The sequence below is a fragment of the Natrix helvetica genome, assembly GCF_964273705.1.
Source record: "Natrix helvetica genome assembly, chromosome: 1".
Taxonomy (NCBI): domain Eukaryota; kingdom Metazoa; phylum Chordata; class Lepidosauria; order Squamata; family Natricidae; genus Natrix; species Natrix helvetica.
In genome coordinates, this window is record NC_138548.1 from 233,656,267 (window position 1) to 233,670,512 (window position 14,246).

Here is a 14,246-nt window from a genome sequence, read left to right on the forward strand (position 1 = left end):
CCTTAGGCAATTACTGGGCTGGACAGACAAAACTAAAGATTCACAAGCTTTGCTCCACTAAGGCTCCTTAAGTCTTTCAATCCCACACTTTACTTTTTCTCCATCCTGGCCTACAGGCAAATTTAACACCACAAATACAAAACCGTTGACATTTGCAAATGTCATAATAGTCCAGTCACAGATAAGGAGCAAGTCCTTGTGTTAATACTGAACGTTCTCTTTGTATTTCTAATGCCACTTGGTGTTGGGCCAAACATAATATTTAGCAGGTTGTGTTCACAGCATTGACATGATACCATGGGAGACAGGAGGTATGGAGGTATGACATCTTGGAACCAATTTTATGGCACTTTAAGGAAAAGCAGTTAATATATTGAGTTACCATAAATGGCATTTTTAAAAATTTAGCGTGGCAAGAGCACAAGGGGATAACATGTCACTGATGGCATCCCCAGAAGGGCTGATCCAGAACTGATCTACCTGCGTAGCCAATATCAGCCCACAGCAAATGGCTGCTAGCTGGGCTGGATGGGGAAAGCAAAAGAGCATCTTGCCTCAGAATAACTGAAGCTGCCATTGACACATACCGTCTTCAGAGTTTCCATTGCCTTGCAATAGAGTTAGGACAGATTGGTAGCAATAGAGACTAAGCTGAGCATTGGTTTAGGGAGCAGAAGTAGATAGAGGTCTTGCTAATTACAGAAGGACATGTTGCAATAACCCCGGGAAAGCTATAATGATGTAAACTTACAACAGTTAGAACAGAATACAGCCAAAATACTTAATACTTAATCTACCATGGTTGTTAGTTTATGGCTATAGTTAGAAATAACAACAAGACCAAACTATTCCTATTGCAGAAAGTGGCAGGAACATTTTTCTACTGGCGCTATGAAGAGAAGAAGGCCAGAAAGATTATTCTTTTCACAAAGCCCATTACTCTTCTTTGGCAATTCATGTTTTCTCCCTTACCTGTGGTGTTAGGAGGGGTGTTCAGGATTGTTTTCAGAAGCTTCATGTCTTTAATGTTATGAATATAAATAGATTCTTCCAAGCAAACGATCAGTCTCTGCAAGGATAAAAGAAAATGAAAACAAAACTCTTGTTATTTAGGCATGAGAAAGACCCCAAGTGCTGCCAGATCCCATTAGGGCATTCCAGAAGGATTCGGTCACAGGATAACTCAAACTACCTTCGAGGGAGTGAGTAGGAGGAACTTCTAGTTCTACCTCTTTTGATATGCATTGCATAATTATATCATTTTTTTCTTCAGCAATTTTTTTTTTTTGTGGGAAGAAAGATGATTATCGAAATGTTAGGCAGAAACAAGGCCACAAACAGTTCTCTGTAACGTGCCATATTTGTTTTTAAAAACAGAGATAGATATACGGTAACTCAGAAGTAGCATCTCACACATCAGTCCCTATAGTTCTGTGACATGGGAGTGTTACCTTTTGTTTTGGCCCACAGGCAGAGCTGGAGCAGATTCAGACAGTGAGGAGGTTGGGAAGGAACATGGGCCAGTTCTGGAATCTGGGGAAAGCTCTGATGAGGGCTCTGCGTCGGAGGCAGAGATGGGACCAGGGCCATCTGACAATTATCAGCTGCCTTCAGAGTCAGACATCAGTGAGACAGATGAACAGCTGGAGCCTGTTTCCGATGTGCACATGCGCAGAGTTGCCAGATGAAGGGAACAGCTAAAGAACAAGAGTTGACTTGGGAGTAAGTCCACATGTGGCTGGTGAATGGCCCCTCCCATAGGGAATAAAAGAGGAGCGAAAGGGGAAGGGTGTTTGCAGGAGACAATTAGTTCATTCCTGCATTCTTGCCAAGTATTGTGGCATCTGAAAGATATCGCCCTGGCCACATTCCGAGCCTGATAAAGGTCAGTAATTGTGAAGTATCTTGAAAGACTGTGGACCAGGACTTTGCTGGAGAGGAATTCAGTGTAAATTAAATAAAAGGAATTATCGGGATGAGAACTCAGCTTCGTGCTGCTGGGGAAGCCTAGATCAGAACACCTTTATAAAAATGTTTTACCTCAAGTAAATCAAGCTCAGTTCCTTGTGATGATTCCATAACGTTTTTCTAGAATCCTACAGTTGAAAAGGATTTGGAAGTTTTTCTAGTACAACCACCTCCCAAGGCAGGAATCCTCAGATCATCCCAGACAAATGACTGTTTAATGTTTGCTTGAAAACCTCCAATGATGGAATATAAGTAACAGAATTGACTTGCATTCTTGGCATGGTGAACAGGTTTGATTTGCCACAACGTCCTTGTACCCACTCTTATTTTAAAATGTCATGAAATTTCAATGTTATTTTTCAATTTTTTTTTACTTTATGTTGGGATAATATGCTCAACATTTAGGAGTATAACAGTGATTATAGTACAGGTAGGAGCTGTTGTACTTTCTGTACTATGAAATGGAAAGAACTGGAACAATGAATCAGTGGATACACTTGCTCCAAAATTACTTGACTGTATCATATACTGCTGGCTGTCATGATAATGCTGAGCTGTGCAGATTATATGTTTGGAAAATTGCATTTACTGAAGCTACTGCAATCCTGTATTTATTTACCTGGAGGTCAACTCCATTAAACCTATTGTGACTTATTTCTGAGCCTATATTAACTATACTGAAGATGTACTGTACTAATTTTTAGCTAAATATTGAATAACCTAAAGAAAGCTAGTCAGTTACAAGAAAAATCCTTAATACTGCAAATAGGTACACGATTTCTTCTTTTTCCAGAATCTTTGTATATTAAAAACAGGGGCAAAGTATCATCTCTGACAAATTGCTAATGGTATATAACCAAGTTGTGACCATTTAGTTACAACAATCTAGCGTTTCCTCAAGGTAGACACAGAAGCCATTTACAAGATCTAGCGGGGCAAAGAACATAAAACATCTGAAATTGTCCTAACAATTCTGAGGCCACTGAAAATGTAATTTTTTTAAAGAAGAAACTTAGGTTCATAAAGCTCAAATTTGAAATTACTGCAAAAATAGGATTCAGTACTTAAATCCTTCATTTTGTTTTAGAAAACAAGCTCCTTTTTTCCTAGCTGCAGCATTCCAAACAAGGACTCTCAAGTGATTGAAGCATGTTATTTCAATAAACATGTCATTTCCAAATAATCTAGCACTATATTTTCCAGTACCTCATACACAATGGCAAAGTAATCAGATTTTCCACTAAAATGATTCATGCAGAAGAGAGTGTATTCTGAGCTTGTGTCATTATCAGTGGTAAGTTTGAATTTTGCAAGGAAATACTCTGCTTTTATAACTTCTAGGATTCCCTGAGATATCGATGTGCTGCCTATATAAATATCCCCACTTGCTGTCTGAAACTGGCTATTTATTTAAACATAAACCAATATTCCTTGTCTTATTTCTCCAGAGTGCCTCATATCCCATCTTGTTTCTAAATCCTTTAAAAATGGTCTGACCCAAAATGCACATGGTATTTCTAGGAATCCATTTATACACTGATCACTGAGCTCTGAGTAAAAAGAGATGGTTAATAGTTCCACATGCCAGGGAAAAATAATTTTAAAATTACATTGAAGGTTTTACAACAGGTTCAGCTAGACCACAAAGTGTCCCTGGAGAAAGGATATATTCAAAATTCCTCAAGACTTTCCCAAGCATTTGGGAAATTTTCCCCTCCCTCTTTATTCTCCATAGACTTTAACATGCGCCCTCTTCTTCTTATAATGAATTCTGATCAGGGTGAAGGTTCAAAAGAACATTTCAGCAGTATGCCAACCTTTGAGATTAGATTCTCAGGTGAGAACCTACCACTATACATGCTATTTTGGAATGGGCCATGTGCCTGAACCTAATTAGATTCCAGTGCGACTGAATTCTAAGTGCCAACAAGAAAAGTCATTCGTCCAGAAGTACATTGCCCAGAATTCTGGGAGTTGAAGTCCACACATCTTAAAGCTGCCATGTTTGAAAAACACTGGTCTAGATCCAGTCTCCCGCATTCCTACTGGAACGAGAGAGAGAAAATCCATGGAAAAAGGGATATTTCACCTGGCACAAATAGGATATTAGAAGGACAAAAAGAAAATGGTAACTGAACAAGTGTAAAATGGTTCAATTATAAAGAACAACTTGGGAAATTGTAGATATTCAGTTAAGGCAGTTGCTACATAGCAAGTCAAAAATGTAGATTTTTTTCTCTGACTATAAAAACAGCAGAAACATATGTGTCTCTCTCAAGATCACACAAATGAGTCACATTGCTTGAAAAGGACAGGACAAGTAAAAAAAAAGATTCAACCATACGTAGCATATTGTTAACTTTTGAAATTTAATTCCCATAGGAGTGGCTGTGTTTACAACAAAAACAAAGTGTTCTGTCACTTGAAAGATTAAAAAAAATCTCTTACTGAATAAGTTTTCGTGGATAACAATCCAGTTCATATAGATATTTAGAGAAGCAGATTGTGATTATAATTGACAAATGAGTATGGAATAATCAGTTAGTCTATTCAATGACAAAATACTTCGTTGCTGCAATGGTGGTGAACTTAAGAAGTAATTGGTGATGATGTCAGCCATCTTTTACATTTGGGGCTTCAGGCCTGCCACATTTTCTACTATGGGAAAATGGGAGGGGGGTTATATAGAGTATGGGTATATAATCAAAATAACTTTCTTTCTCAGAGAGTCAAGGCCACCTTGCCCTGCAGCTTCATTGAGGTGACTAGAAGGCATTTCCAGTTTTGGATAGTGCTTGATTGGGCCATTTGACGGACATGTGGGTGCTGGGCACGGACTTTATTTCGGATGGGGAAAACTGGGAAACTTTCTGATTCGGGTTTTCCCAGATGTACCAATACAACATCTCTAATAAAATGGAACTTTGAGGGAACTCAAGCCTCAGAGTCTTCTTTCGTTGGGAGTGTTACTTGAAACCCTGATAGATGGATAGTTGTAAGTTCTGAGTTTTCAAAGGATCAAACACATTTTGTCCACATTTTTGTTTCATGTCCAAGCAGCATTCTCAAATGTTCAAAATAAACAGTGGAAAGGCAATACTATCATTCCCTTCTTAAATCCCAAAGGATCCTGGTGGATCTTCCTTAAATGACGGTTTATAAAATTTGTCTGATAGAAAATGGCAATTTTCAAAAGTCAGTGTTATTAAGTACAAGCAAGGCAAGAGGAAGGACCCTGCAAGGTTGGAAGTATGACAAATTGACAATCTATAAATAATTTATGTGTACACCCACAAATTAGAAGCTTCTGGAGAAACCATAAAGCAGTTTATCCAAAATTCTAGAACTTTCTTCCTGAGAATCAGAACCTGATGCAATCCAACAAAACAGGCTCTTAGTTTCAGAGGAACAATCCATATTCATGTTCCCATTTTAAAAAAATTCTGCTTATAAACTATCATAACCTTTCGCCAACTGGAAACCAGATTTGATTTTGCCAAACATATGTGACTAATAATGATTTGGAAATAAAGGCCTTCATCAGCTTAATTTAAAAGGATTCCTCTATTCTAAAATACTAAAATTTTCCATGCATGTGTCCAATCAAGTAAAATAACCGCACAAAGGCTCTTACACTTTTCATTATTTGCAACAATAACATTTCATTAGTTTACATCATAATGTCCTTAGCTATGTTAAGGACTATAGCCATGCTTGACAGACAGCATTCTTCACTTATCGTATTAGATGCCATGACTATAATACATTAGAAGGGAGATGTACTCTGAAGGCAAATAGATCAGAGGTCCCCAACCTTTGGGGCACCAGGGACCAGTTCCGTGGAGAGGTTTTTTCATAGACCAGTGGGGGTGTGGTTTCAGGTGCTGCCTACATCCTGCGGATAGGGTTTTGCTTGTTTGCGGCATTTTTCTGGCATGTTGTGGCCCGGTGCCGGTCCATGACCCATGAAAAAGATTATTTCATAAAATTAGAGGAATATGATGCACCTCAACTAAGATCGAAGCTTTCCTTTGATATGGAATAGATGTAATAGCAGTAGCACTTAAGACTTATATACAGCTTCATAGTGTCTTGCAGCACTCTCTAAACAGTGACAGCATATCCCTCCCCCCAAATAATCTGGGTCCTCATTTGACCAACCTCGGAAGAATGGAAAGACTGAGTTAACTTTTAGCGAGTCAGGACTGAACTCCTGACAGTGAGCAGAGTCAGCCCGCAATACTGCATTCTAACCACTGGGGCCACCATGGTAAATAAGTAATTAAAGATTACATCACTCTGCAATATAAGGTGACAATTCAGTTAAGCCATGGGTTCTCTGAACCATGGTTAGCTGAGTACGTCAACACTGACTAGATTCACACCCCGGCTTATTGTCTGATGTAAAGTTGATACAAGCAAATAAACCACATGGTTTAATTTAGCATGGCATGTGAATCTCATCTCTTATTTCTAGAATAAACACTTCCCAAGGAAAGACTAGAGAGCTATCACATGTTAAATGGTTCTGAAAGGGAATCAGAGAAAGATGGATGCCTTTCCACCAAGAAGATTCAGATCATTTACCGTCAGGAGAAAAAAAAGCCGCTAGATCTTACCTGACGGTTGAGCCGGATGGAAAGGATATTGCTAGAATAGCTGTAGTTGCAGATTTCTGTCCCTTTCTTGAAATGATAGACGTTCATCTGCTGAGGCTTCGCCCGACTCACCACCACCACCAGACTGCTGGAGAAGAGGCGCTCCACAATGAAAACATCTGGCATTTCATCTGGATGGAAGCGTGAAAAATTGTCATAGAGATAGCAGCATGTTTTGAAAAAGGAAGGAGAAACTCGTTAGCTTCATTTCTATCCTACAATATATTGTTCCAATATTGATGAAAAGCCCAAAAGCCAATTCAATTTACTTATTCATTATTGATTCTCCATTATTAATTCCATTCCATCTTTTTGTTCCAAACTCAAAGGCAGCTTTCAATATGTTCTGACTGAGGCTTCCCAAGAGCATCAGAGAAACTCCTTGTCCCGGTAAAAATCCCTTTTATTAATTTACAGTGAATTCTGCTCATCACAGCTGGCAAAGTCTTTTAAAGGAGGATTTACAGTCACACACCTTATCTAGCTTGGAGAGCTGACAGGCCGATATCTGCAGATATTTTGGCAAGGAATCTCAGAGAGTCATGAACCAATCTGGCAACTCTGGAGATGGCACACTGGGAATAGGCTCCAGCTGTTCATCTGCCTCACTGATGTTTGACTCTGAAGGCAGCTGATAGCTAGCATACGGCTCTGGCCCCCTCTCTGCCCCTGACACAAGAGTCCTCACCAGAGCCTTCCCCAGACTCCAGGACTGGTCCATGTTCCTCTCCAACCTCCTCACTATCCAAATCTGCTGCCAACTCCGCTGGCCACGGGCTGGCCATGACATAATAAATGCAAAGTGATGGAACAAAAATGCAATGAACATGAAGACCAAATTAGCCATTAAAATCATTAGCAATGATTTTAATATCATTAATATTATACATATCTAAATACTGTTTACTTAAACACTGGGAGAGTGGAAATAAATACAGACTTTAACGAACTGCTCTGCAGCCTAGGAGCCACACTAGAGAAGAAGCAAATAATCAAATGGCAGCATCTTTTTCCTAATATCTTAGTAAAGGGCAGGTTCATAGCGGAAGAAGTGGTCCTAAAAATAATCTGTCCCTAATCTGTTTCACTTCAAAGCTCAACACCAGGGCTTTAAATTATGCCTTTATTAGATGCTTCAGCTACAATATATTAGAAGGGAGATGTAGTGTGAAGGCAAATGGATTTCATAAAATCAGAGGAATAGGAAAGACTGCAATCTTTCTGCAGGCAACTGATAGCCAGAGCAGATACAGGTGCCGTATGATCCTTATACTTTGCAATGATAAGTAGCTTGGACACCAGCTATAATTTAACATAGAAAATCACAATTAACCACAAGAAGAAAGAGAAACTGCCATGTAATCCTTGTAGCCATACAGCAGAGGTAGTGATCACCAAATCAGCTTGAGGCTAGAAATTCTAATGCTAACATAAAGCTACCATATCTGAGCTACAAGAATCTGGATCAGCATTGCATGACAACAAAAATATAAATTTATGAATCTTTGCAGACCAAATAAGGTAGCCCAAAATCTGATGATATTCTGTGAAAAGAAGAACATTTTAATATACTTAGTAATATACAATAGCTGGTATTACTTTGGGGCCAGTCATTCTCAGCCCAACCCACCTCACAGTGGTTGTGAGGAAAATAGGAGGAGGGAGGTGTGTTGGATATGTTATGAGGAAAATAGAAGGGAGGTGTGTTGGATGTGCTGTGAGGAAAATAGGAGGGAAATGTGCTCGATATGTTATGAGGAAAATAGGAGGAGGGAGGTGTGTTGGATATGTTATGAGGAAAATAGGAGGAGGGAGGTGTGTTGGATATGTTATGAGGAAAATAGGAGGAGGGAGGTGTGTTGGATATGTTGTGAGGAAAATAGGAGGGAGATGTGCTAGATATGTTCACCACCTTATTTGTAAAAATAGTAAAGGCAGGATACAAGCAAACAAACAAATGAAATATTATTGCTTTTAGGCACATTAGAAACTGGGCTTTTGTTAATTTAGAATGGCCTTTATATATGGCACAATCACTTTCTTTAGAAACACTCCTTGCCAATCCAGGTAGCTGAGATAATGAACGAAGGTTATTTATATTAAATGATTAAGTAAATGTATTATCATTAAACTTGTAGCTGCCCAACTCTTAAAAATTGTAGGCCGCTCACATCAAAGATGTTACAATAAAATCAATAAACATAACAAGATAAAATTAGTTTTTAATTAAAAGGACGAACAGTCTAACTTTCCATCAGCATGTTCTACTGTATTTGCAGCATTTCATGTTAAAGAGCTTTAAACAACCAGCTTTAAAAATCAACTATCTTCTATCATGAAATGTAGCAACACAGAGATATCCCTTTGTCTGCCTGAGTCACATGTAAAAATACTTGGAGTTCTGTCCTTGAATAGTATGTTGTGTTCTGATAGTAAGAATATAATTCAATATATCCTGACCTACCAGGTTATGTTGAGCTACAAATTAAGTTCTACAGCTTGACTTTACACAAAACTGTTGAAATTCCCTCTCTTCCTTTCCTGAAGTCAAACTATTTATTCACCATTATTCTCTTTTAATTTGTCATGTAAAAAGATAGAAATAGTCCTCGAAGTACAACAATTTATTTAGTGACCGTTCAAAGTTACAACAGCACTGAAAAAAGTGACTTATGGCTGTTTTTCACTTACGACTGTTGCAGCATCCCCACGGTCATGGGATAAAACATTTCAGATGCTTGGCAACCGACTCATATTTATGACGGTTGAAGTCCCGGGATCATGTGATTATCTTTTACAACTTTTTGACAAGCAAAGTCAATGGAGAAGCCAGATTCACTTAACAACCATGTTACTAACTTAACAACCACAGTCCTCTAAACAACTATGGCAAGAAAAATCATAAAATGAAGCAAAACTCATTTCACAGCCATCTCACTTAGCAACAGAAATTTTGGGGTCAACTGTAGTCGTAAACTGAGGATTATCTGTACAAATTTGTAGGTTTTTCAGAAATGTAAGTTCACTGTGTGCACCTACGTTCTGGTGTAAGTTTAAATACTTGCAATAGGGTGTTTTCAACGTACCCGGACATATAAGATTGTATGGCACCTTACTTTATAATGGCTTTCTTCGGATACAACCGTTGACAAATTAACCATATCTGCCCAAATTGGAGCAGTCTTTAAATATCATCAGAATTTTAATATTTTATGTTGCCATTTAACAGTTTTACACTCCAGATATGGTACTTTACTTCGGTATTAGAAGTTCTAGTCCCAGATCTACATTTTCTCCACTTTCTTTCCTAGCCCAGTTTCCCGCATGAGATAACAATTTCTATTTCTTCATGAGATTAATCACAGTGCATTTATACCTTTCTGCTGCCATTTCATCACTACAGCCCAGACACTGTTGCCCTAATTTTGAGGATTAGCAATACCCAACAGCTTCTATGAGAACTGCTCCAACAAACCTAAAGTTCAGTCAATAATATACTGCATTTTTTGGACTATAAGATGCACCGGAGTATAAGATGCACCAAGATTTCGAAGAAGAAAAAAGGAAAAAAGAATAGTTTTTGCCCTCTCCGGCCCCCAGGAGTACTCTGCAGGCCTCCAAACCCTCTGCCCATTTTCGCAAAAACTTTATTTTCCTTTCGGAAAGCTCTTTAGTTAAAGTATTTATTTGATTCAATTTATCAGTCGCGCCCTCTCCGCGAAGGGACTCGGGGCGACGTACAATCAAATATAAAGGCATGTGGCATGGAGGAGGTAAATACATCAACATTCAACAATACAAATGAAAATAAAAGCTACAAAGTTAAAATAAATAACAATTAAATTAAAACAATTAAAACAATTAAAATACCCAAAAGATTTAAATATACAGTTTAAAATTGCCAGGGAGGTTAGAAGTTCTGATTAAGCCAGGCCGGCTAGTTGGAACAGGTGGGTCTTGAGTTTCGTGCGGAAGGAGCGGAGATCCGTCGTTGTCCTGATATCTGGGGGGAGGTCATTCCAGAGGGCTGGGCCCATCACAGAGAAGGCCCTACTCCTGGGTGCCGCCCTCTGGCACTGCCTAGTGGACGGCACCCAGAGGAGTCCCTCTCTGTGAGAGCGGATTGGTCGCAGGGATGTATGGGGCAGGATACGATCCCGCAAATAACTAGGTCATTGATGAGAATTAGATTGATCAAGTGCTGTGCCAGCAGAAACAACATCTTAGGTGCTGCAGATTGTCAATGATTTCTTTGTCCAGCACATGGATAAATACACTTGGAAACATCTACCTACCTACCTACTCTCTCTCTCTTTCCTTACCTACCTACTGTATTTCTCTCCCCACCCCCCAAAAAAACGGCCCATTTTTTGTGAAAATGGGCCCGTTTTTTTAAAAAGGCATGAATAGTCTTGGGGGGGGGGTTTGCAGAGTGCTCCGGGGGGGGGGAGCCAAAAATGAGCAAAAAACAGCCAGTTTTTCACAAAAACGGACCTGTTTTTTGTCAAACAAATTGCATGCATAGCCTTATGGAGGCTTATAGAGTGCTGCTGGGGGGGTGGGGGTAAAAAACGGCCCATTATTTTCTCATTTCTGCCCTCCCCAGCCCGCAAGAGCTCTCTGAAAGCCTCCATAAGGCTATGCACGGCCATTTTGGTGAAGGGGCGGGGCTTCGGGAGGCAAAAAATGCTGTATTTGATGTATAAGATGCACCCAGATTTTCAGCCTCTTTTTTGAGGAAAAAGGTGTGTCTTATACTCTGAGAAATACTGTATGTTTTAGTGATGCGTTTTCTTTATGGTTTCTGCTTATTTCGGCATTTTTGGGAGAGCTAAATCTTGGGAAGCAGCGTTATCTATCCATTTTGAATTTTGTAAGTGAAACTCCATGGGAAATATTCCTGTGGTCAAATCTACACCATGTTTGGCTATTTGAGTGTAACTTAGTAACAATCAAATATGAAAAAGAAGAGTAGTTGCATGGAAACAACTTAACAGAAACAACAGTTCTAAAATGGCTGGAATAAGATTCAATGAACTCACTCACTAAAATAATATTTATCTGATGTGGGTGCAATCTCATGAAGTAGGAGAATAGCCCTTGACCCACTCCCAACTCATGCACTCAAGAAAGCCACAAGAATGTGAAAACTTCCATTTCTGCCTTCTATAAAACAAACTTGCAGTTCTATATCAAGCAAAGCTAGATCAACTAGGATTAATCTTAATTATAGTTAGCAAAATCAGTTAAATTTAAAACGCAATTAATTAAGCTAGCTTGCATTTAATAATAATGATAAAAATTAAAATTTACTTGTACAATTTGTTTGGACAAAACACTAAACTATGTTAAGTCTAAAACAGAAACTTCCAATTTCTAGGCTGCTATGCTAGAGACATTACTAGTGCCACTCCCATAAACTCAATGGTAGCATAATATGTATCAGGATGCAGTTATTCTGTGCTAAACAAACCTGAATTACTTTGATCTAACTGCATTGTATTTAGGAATAAAGGCTCTTTATGTTTTAGCCATCTGCTTATAATCACCTCTTCTTCCACCTCATGAATTGTGCTTTCTCAGCAATGACCTTGCCTCAAATAAAGGCAAATATACGTGTCCCAGGCTAATGTTGCAGGATCCAACCAGACTCAATCACTGGGACCAGAGGTTTAGTCCTCTAAGCTTTCAGACTCTGGCCATCCTAAGGGAATGTCTCCCCCACCCCCTCTGTGTGCACTGCCCTGTTCTCAATCATCTTATTTTAAAAAATTATAATAAAACAATTTGTTTTCCTGAATAACTAAATAAACAAGCAGAGTGTTTTTTAAATTATTTGTTTAATTGGGTTTTTTTTATCTAGTTTTAGGACGTGTGGAAAACAGATCATGTTTTATAATCATATTTACACAGAAATATTGATAACTCAAAAAGTTCACAAGCTTTTTAACCAACACTGATATTGGTATCAAACTGTAAGAGAATTTCCCACACTGTTTTGATTTATTTAGCATGCAACTGTCCCTTTAATGCATCTGCATCTGGATGGCTGCTTGAATACAAGTAAGGCCGCCGCCGAGAAATGCCATCTGTTTTCTAGCAGGAAATATAAAATGAATTGCTCATTTGGGGCACATTAATGTGCTATAATGCAGAATAAAAATTATCATCAACTACTATTTTGCCAAAACACAACGGACTTACTGCTTTCATGGACCTGATCCAGCTGTTCCACAGAACTCAGAGAAAAAAGTCTGTATCCAGTTTTGGTTCCAATGGCCAAGGAACTAGAGAAGAGAAAATGACACTAATTACATGCAGCAAAATACACACACACCCTTCATGGATTACTGCCTTGTCGTGGCGAAGGAGCTTGGGTACCTCAATGAAACTATGAGCTATGCCATGCAGGGCCGCCCAAGACAGACAGGTCATAGCAGAGCTCTGACAAAACGGGATCCACAGGAGAAGGAAATGGCAACCCACTCCAGTATCTTTGCCATGAAAACCCCATGGACAGTACCAAAAGGCAAAAAGGCCTGGAGGAATGTTGTCCATGGGGTCACGATGGGCCAGACATGACTTTGCAACTAACAAGAAGAAGATATGCCCCATATAAAACACTCTTGGAATATTTGGGTATTTTTTCCACAAAGAGATATAGTGGAAGACTAATTAGGAACCACAGGCATGTCACTCTGAATATATGAAAAAAAAATCAGACAATATGAAGAAATAGTTGTCACACTAATTCAACTAGTCCCAGTTGTTTGAAGACAGAGTTATGGAAAAGTCCTTGAGAAATCATTTTGCCCATGAGTGGATCAAACTTTTTTTAAAGAGGAATTATCATCAGAAATACTAAAATATATAAAGAACAAGGAGTAAGATGTTTTTCATGAAACTACTCTGAAAACAAAAAAATGGAAAGCAAAATAAAAGCCAAGGCAAGAGAAAGATAACGAAGGATGAATGAAAGATGATACAGCTTTGGGCAAATTGTTAATGAGAAGCCAGATTTCTGCCACTAAAGTTAATCACGAGATAATCAAACACAGTACCAGATTTCCCTCATGATTTTTTTCTTCTTGGCAAGTTAGTAAAACACTCTTAATGCATTTTTATATTTAAACAAAATACCAAAATCCAAAAAATGAAAAAAGCCTGAAAATGTCATTCTTTCCAAGTGAGGCCATTTTGTCATTAATATTTCAGTCTTGGTGTTTATTATTATGTATGATCACAGATAAAAACAGTACAACGGCATTAAAAATAAAAAAATATATTATTAATAACGTTTTTTAATTGGCTGCTCATGGGGTCATCCCTCCTCCAACTGATTTATTGGGCTATTTCTGCAGAAAAATGCAATTACTGCAGAATGCAAAACTGCAGAAAAAACAATTACTGCCCACCTGCCTTCCTGAGAACCTGTACACTGCACGATTCAAAAAGAGGACAGTGAAAATATTTACAGACCCTTCGCATCCTGGATATAAATTGTTTCAACTCTTACCCTCAAAACCAAGGCAACTAGGCACAAGAACAGTTTTTCCCCGAACGCCATCACTCAGCTAAACAAATAATTCCCTTACCACTGTCAAACTATTCACTAAGGCT

At 38.6% G+C, this 14,246-nt stretch overlaps 1 protein-coding gene across 2 annotated transcripts in view; it reads right to left on the bottom strand.

The window, feature by feature from the left end:
- WIPI1 (WD repeat domain, phosphoinositide interacting 1) overlaps positions 1 to 14,246 on the bottom strand; it is a 48,123-nt gene that overhangs the window by 17,055 nt on the left and 16,822 nt on the right. For both annotated transcript variants that reach the window (XM_081953803.1, XM_081953802.1), the window contains exons 2-4: positions 12,831 to 12,913; positions 6,588 to 6,757; positions 973 to 1,069 (exon numbers count right to left, since the gene is read on the bottom strand). In XM_081953803.1, the coding sequence (XP_081809929.1) occupies positions 973 to 1,069; positions 6,588 to 6,752 (262 nt within the window). In that variant the 5' untranslated portion in view covers positions 6,753 to 6,757; positions 12,831 to 12,913. The remainder of the gene's footprint in view (positions 1 to 972; positions 1,070 to 6,587; positions 6,758 to 12,830; positions 12,914 to 14,246) is intronic.